This window comes from Hakea prostrata, chromosome 7 (assembly GCF_041222555.1).
Source record: "Hakea prostrata isolate BN-2017 chromosome 7, UWA_Hpros_2, whole genome shotgun sequence".
NCBI classification, from domain to species: Eukaryota; Viridiplantae; Streptophyta; class Magnoliopsida; order Proteales; family Proteaceae; genus Hakea; species Hakea prostrata.
The window spans coordinates 18,099,875-18,107,210 of NC_142606.1; the positions used below are offsets into that span (position 1 = coordinate 18,099,875).

The 7,336-nt window shown below is 39.2% G+C and overlaps 1 protein-coding gene across 1 annotated transcript; it reads right to left on the reverse strand.

Moving 5' to 3' along the window:
* Positions 1–29: 29 nt before the first annotated feature.
* Positions 30–3,848, reverse strand: LOC149010232 (proteasome subunit alpha type-4). The gene is made up of 2 exons (XM_089162333.1): positions 3,715–3,848; positions 30–987 (listed from the first exon to the last, which is right to left on the reverse strand). Exon 2 carries the CDS (start codon positions 971–973, stop codon positions 221–223), a length of 753 nt encoding a protein of 250 aa, XP_089018459.1. The 5' UTR covers positions 974–987; positions 3,715–3,848; the 3' UTR covers positions 30–220.
* Between the last annotated feature and the right edge of the window lie 3,488 nt (positions 3,849–7,336).

Consider the following 7,336-nt stretch of genomic DNA (forward strand, 5'->3'; position numbering starts at 1 on the left):
GAAGTAAAATCATTGTGCAAGGTTAAGGATTGTAAGAATTCTAAGACATGGAAAAACCATTAAGAAAAATAACTACCTTGCTCAAGGTACCACCTACAAGGTAACATTAAATATTTGGTTCAAGATTTTCAATCCCAACGAGGGTTGAATTAACACAAGAAGATAAATTAAACATGTCCCGAAGCCAAGTCATGAAAATACAGTAGACAGGAGAATAAACTCAAGAAGCTTCAGCAACTGGTTGGGTCACTCCATACTTCACCAACAATTTACTAAGGGACTCTGGTGGGCAGACCTCATACTTCACCTTCCCAGAACTGGAGAGAAAGACCTCAGCTAGTTCAAGCTTGTCTGATGTAAGGCTTGTGCTGTCCATGGTCTTACTAAGCACCTTCAATGCAAGCTGAACAGCTTCTTCCCTGGTGATTTCTTCCTTGTAATCCTGCTTAAGCATTGACTGTGCAGCCTGATTGTTTGCCCCAATTGCAGCCGCCTTCCAACCAGCATAATTGCCGCTAGGATCGCTCATGTAGAGCTGGAAGCCATAGTTCTTATCCCAACCTGCAAACAGAAATGAGACACCGAATGGACGGAGGCCACCAAACTGTGTATAGCCTTGTTTGGTATCACAGAGAGATTGAACCAACTGTTCAACTGGCATCGGCTCCTGGTAAGCATAGGTATAGCGCTGGGCTTGGACTCTGGCAGTGTTAATTAAAATGTTGGCATCGGACATTATACCAGCCACAGCACAGGCAACATGATCATCGATCTTGTACATCTTCTCGGTGGACTTGGATGTTTGGAGCAGTTTAGAAGTCACCCTCTTTTCCCCAACAAGGACAACTCCATCTTTTGATAAAATCCCAATAGCAGTTCCCGCATTCCCAATGGCTTCTATCGCATACTCCACCTGGTAAAGGCGACCTTCCGGGGAGAAGATTGTCGTACGGCTGTCATACCTCCGAGACATTTTCTGGAATTACTCTGAAAACAGATGACACACTGTATTAGTACTTGATGAAAGATAAACATACATCAGAGTACGAAAGGAGAAGTGGGTGAATTAATTATGGAAGTAACAATGAACATGCAAGGGATTCCTAGAATCTATGAACTTGGATTAGGTGAAGTCTACCTTGAAAAGGGGTCATCCTAGATTTTCTATGTGCAGTTATTAAACTTTTTGACTTCCTAATTACTTCTCATTTCCTAGAGTCAAAATAATTGGAAAATTTATTACCAAAGGAGAAGTGGGTGAATTAATTATGGAAGTAACAATGAACATGCAAGGGATTCCTAGAATCTATGAACTTGGATTATGTGAAGTCTACCTTGAAAAGGGGTCATCCTAGATTTTCTATGTGCAGTTATTAAACTTTTTGACTTCCTAATTACTTCTCATTTTCCTAGAGTCAAAATAATTGGAAAATTTATTACCAAGAGTCAAGCTAGTTGGAAATTCAGGAGTCTAAGAGAGTCTATAAATTGTGATGTGATCGTTGAAGGAAATCAATCAGAAAATTCTGTTTTGAGCTTTCTCAAATTTCTCTCTCTTTGTTGTGGATTCAAGCCTTTCTTAGTCGAAACTGGTGTTCTTCTCCTATTATTCATGCCACCGCTACATTAGCACTCCACCTCTGATAGTATAAAAAACAAATGAATGGACATCAAAACACAGATACAGAATTACTGAAATTACCATCAAAGGGTTCACTATAATAAGAACGCTAAACCACTAGCACTTCAGTGAGAGAGTTGCTACAAAAACATGAAAGAAACTGAAGACTGAAATCACCTATCGCCCCATGGTTCTTTTGGTCTCCACATGCAGCATAGTGTTTTTTAATTGTAAACAAAAGCCAAAAGAAGTTGGGAGACATGCAGAAGATTCTTCAACATAACTAAAACCTAAAAGAAATTGCAGACATCCATTTATCCCATCATTCCTGCCAGGCTTGTTCACCATAGTGCCACTTCGAAACATACAAAGTTACCTATCCTTGCCCCCCCTCCCCCCAACAAATAAATTCCCAAAATAAAAAATAAACCATAGTGCCACCACGTGTTGAAGTTCCATGCCTTCTTCAAACACTCAAAATCTTATTCCCATATTCTCTTCAATAAAATTAACAACAAAACAAAAGGTTTATGGTAAGTACCAAACTCTAGGGCATGGAGATAAAAGGGGATATCTTGCTATAACCCTGAAACAAGATGCTGTTTGTAAAACAACCCCATTCCCCATCCTGCCATTGCAGAAGTGCAGCTCTTGCTAGCTACCATAGTTGGTTAGTGAACCAAAGCAACTAATAAGAAATGCTAATGTGGTTTCCCAATTAGCTCCACATGCCCCCCAAAAAAAAAACTGCCCTAAGCTGCAAACTTGATTAATGGTCATACAATAACATCTAAGTTCAATCTTCATGGACTACTTAATATACAAATGAAAATTAAAACACATGAATCATGCCTCCATGTCCCATGTAGGACACAACCATGCATTTTTGTCAAAGAATTAAGCAACCGAAGGCAATGTAGGGCCTTCCTAAGCACTAGGCAACACGGCGGCCACTAGGTGATGCCTAGGCAACCTACACTCCCTACTTTTTTCTTTTCCCCCCTTTTTGAAAAAAGAAGGCCATTATATAAAGTAAGACTGGTATACAATAGCCAAATAGAAAACTATTTGGAAGGGTTATAACAAGTAAAGAGCTCCCCATACTCTATCATAGATATACGCCTAAATGCTACCCCTTGCTTCATTGCATCTCCAAGAAACTGTCTGACACAACATCTTTACATTCTTTTTTCAGCCACACTCCAAGTAGCAGCAGATGTACCAAATTTCAGCTTCATTTAACATGATCTCAGTCAAGCAGCCCATAACAACAATAAAAGTCTTACCATCTGGTAGAACAAGGACCAATGAAATAACAAACAGGGAAAAAGAAAAACAGATTAAAGATGACACAGAGACTTAATGTGATTCACACACCAACATGATGTGCTACAACCGTGGGCAAACTTGAAGATGCTCTCACTGTGACATGGAAAAAGATTACATCTCCCATTACTTATGCATCTAATGGGAACTACTCTCAGTAGATCCTAGATATTTATCCTGCAATTATTATCGGCAAATTGGATCTCACCAAACTGAGAAGAAATTTATTTAGCTTTAGCTGCAACCATTAACTTTTGCAACCCTACATATCAGAACAGATCTGCAAAGAGTGCATTGATGAAAAAAATGAATTCCACATACATGCGAACACACTTGAACAACCATTTCTCCAATGGCTTCTGGATGCATTATAGAGTCAATAATGGGATACTAATTTGGTTAACGTGCAATTAGAGGCACTGATTAGTTCATTGCGAACTGGTTCTGCCAAAAAAATAATAATAATTTTCGATCCTTAATTCCTCTTTCATTTGTCTATGGTATGATATCTAGAATAACCGGATTATCATGCTCAAGATTATGTTGGATTACATAAAACAACTTACGGAAACAGCGTGGAAACAACATAGGATCACTTCCTTGTAAAATAGGTTTTCTGCCCTTCCATTGACCTATTTCGTTTTTAGAATCAAATGACTTCTCACCCTGACCCCAGCTTAATAATTTGTACCGGAAATCAAGCCTGAATCCCGAGTAAAGAGACACGAGAAGAAAGAAAGAGAGTGATAGAGAATAACAGAGTTTACCTCCTGTGTAGCTGGTGTTGCACGACTGAATCGTCGTCAGAAGGGCAGGGAGCTTCAAAGAATCGTCACTTGAAGGGTCGAACACTCGCTATCGGTTCCGTTTCTTCTCTCTATGAGAAGTTCGAAGATGAAAGGGAAAATAAAGTATAACGCCTGGGGGTAATAATGTAAAATGGCATTTGCGCTTAAGTCGTTTACTTGGAACATAAGTTAGCATTCTCCCCATATTTTGTGTGTTTGGCACTTTGGGGTTCACTGGAGTTTTGATTCATTTTATTGGAATTCATAGGCAGGCTTCTCCTGTACTCATATCAGGTACATTTCTTACGGATTTTTATTTGCAGCTGCTGCTGGAAGCAGCCGACGGTCGAGATTTGACCACATCCTTTTAACGGTTCAGATTAAAAACTCAAGGGTTTATATAAAAATATCACTTTTTCTTTTGCATTTTAAGGGTTTAGAGTTTATAAATTTACAAAATCAGCCCCAATAGGTAACTGAATCTAGACCGTGTGATAAACTAAACCTCCGGCTGCAAATAAAAATCTTAGTTTATGTAGGTTCTACCGATATTTTGTGGCAAATCTTCGTGGAGGCCAGAGAATCGCTCTCCTTTGCGGCCAGAGAATACTTGTTGCGGCAAAGCTCAGGGAAGAAAGAAGAGGAAGAGAGGGTCTATCACGCTGATTGGAGAGGCTATACTATCGGACGCACAGAAGAACCCTTGAAAATGGCTTTAAGAGAAAGCTCCTCCGCTCCACCTCCCTAGTCAGATCTGAAATTTCCTGGTTTCTTTTGGTCTCTGAAGTCAGATCTGAAATTTGAATGAGCAAAAACTATTTCCGCCGCGAATATAGTTCATGGCGGCTTCTGCTCCCTTTCCTCTGCGAAATTTCAAAACCTAGGTTTGTTTGTCTCTGAAGGTTTGTTGAGTATCCAGAGAAATACAGTAATAATTCTTGGCTACCCGTGTGGATAATCCTTGGAGTACACTTTTAGGGTTTTTGGTTACGGCGTAATTCTTGGTATTTTTGTTTTTTCTTCAGGGCAAGAATTCTTAGAATTCAAGTTACACTTTACTACTGGACGAATTCTTAATCTATATTGTACTAATCTCTTCTAAACCTGAAACAATATGTTCAAAATGCAACCCTTCAAGGTACTTGTCTGGGGAATGTGGCGCAAGATGAAGAGAACTGGTTTGGTCGGAAGTATATTATTCTACTTGTTCCGTTAACGAAGAGGGATTTGAAGTCGGGGATACGAAGGACCTCATTTGTAAATTGGGTAAATCCTTAAAATGCAAAGTATTTACGAGTATATCTGTCTTTTGATTATTGACTGTTTGATCATTTTTAGCTGATGTGGCACGATCAGAACCGTCTGCAGCAGCTGCTGCAAATAAAGATTCATTTTTTACAAGGAAATGGACGGATGTGTGCTATGTGTCCCAACATCACATCAAATGATTGAAATCCATTTATAAGTCACATCAATCACTCATTTGATGTGACTTATAAATAGTTTTCAACCATTTGATGTGATGTTGAGACACACGGCCGACACACATCTATAAGGGATCCATTTTTGATAAGGAAATGGACCTGATAAATTTCTGGCTTTCAACTTCTCCTACAATGTGTTGGAGAGGTGAGGACACTCGAGATTCTCGCCACTCAACTTGCCCATGCCCTTATTCTCTCACACTCACAAAAGCTTGACATGAATTATCTCGTCCCAACTTGCTTGTACCCCCATTTGCCCACACTTACAAAAGCTTGTTTGTTAGGATAGAAGTATATGTTTTCCTCACTTTGAGTCGACGAGTCTAGAACTCGATCCATGTCATGCTTTTTGAGTGTGTGAGGATGGGGGCACACGCAGGTTGGGTGGAGAGGATCTGGATTTGTCAACTCAAAGTGAGAAAACACACAAACTTCTATCTTGACGGACAAAGTCGTGGGGGGGCATTTATAGATCTTTTTAGTAGACATTTTAGAGTCCGCTTTTTTCACTTTATGATCGATTAGTATTAATTCAATTAATGAGTTCTAAAAAGCAATGGTGTAGTCCATTTAGAAGGCCTAAATTTGTATTCCACATTCCTAAGGCTGTTCACCATTGGGACCAATGTGGATCAGTCCAGCCTAGCATCTGGGCTAGTTAGGGTTTGATTTCAGGCCTTGAGTAAGGCCAAGCCTCGGCCCATGGGAATCCAAACTTAGGCTAGGGCTATATAAAGCTCGGCTCACTTCAATCTTATTATGGATTCACATCATTTACAATTCTCACCCCCTGCAGTTCATATCTAGGATTGTGACACATGTCAGTTAATTATCCAATGGTCACAATTAAAACCTAACAAAGAATTGAATCTAATGAACCTTTAAAATTTCTACCAATTTTGTCTCTCCTTTTATCCTTGAGGCTTAATTTTAAGAATTTATTAAATTCAGTTTCTAATTGAGTTTTAATTCTGACCATTGGATCATTAACTACCATGTATCACAGTCTTAGATATGAATTATAGGAATTGCAAGGGGTGTAAAATGTAGAGGATGTGGACCCCCTTATATTATAGGCCTAACTATATCATTTCATAGTATGTCACCATCAAGGTGGAATCCAAATATGATGATGGATATGGTCTTTCATTAAGTCAATATATCTAAGATGGATTTTCCGACAAACCGGTAAAATACAGGAGAAAATTGCCGAAACTTCGTCGGATATCTCTTTCTTTCATTCGGACCTTTGTCTCCATCTCTGAAATCTACAAGAAGAAACCCCTAATTTATGTTAACTAATAGATTACAAAAGAACCCCTTTTTGTTTCTAAAATTTTCTAATCAAGGAGAAGAAGAAAATGGTGTTGATTGCAGCAAAGCCCTAAACCAATCGAGAAGATCAAAGCAGATTATAGGAAGAAACCCCTTTTTGTTTCTCAAATTTTCTGATCAAGAAGAAGCAGAAGAAGAAGAAAATGACTCTGATTGCACTAAACAGCTGCTACTTCTGATTGCGGGCTTTCTGTTATCTTCTTCTTCTCCCTTGTCTTGCATCGTTGCACTATGTGATGAATGCTTCTCTAGCTAGCTCCACCGTCAACCAATGAACTTCTTCTCTGCACTTGCTAGCGATGATCCAAACTTTCTTGAGCATGGGAACCAGTACCAAGAGCACATTGGAGAACTTGGGTATCATGCTTGGATTGATTAATTTAAAGTTTTGAACCCCATTTACCACAAAAGGACAAATACATATAATGATACAACCCATTTAATCCAGTGCTCAGGTGACCAAATGGTCCCACCTCAGGAGAAGAAGTCTCATGAAAACCGAAGAGTCAAGACGCCCAATTGAAATACCCTGAAATGTTCGTGATATTTCGTTGACATATCAAGATTCTTTTCGGTAGCCAACGAAACACCAAATTGTGGCAATATTCCTTACCTTGGATGCAGCACATGATGACATTTCCTTCCCGCTCCAACAGGCCCTCACCACCGCCAAAGAAAAGAAAAAAGAAAAAAAAACAACTCTCGGATTGTCGCACAATTTTTTTGGGGCCAAATTTAACTTCTTCTTTTTTTTACATTTTTTTATGAGGTTCATCCAGGCC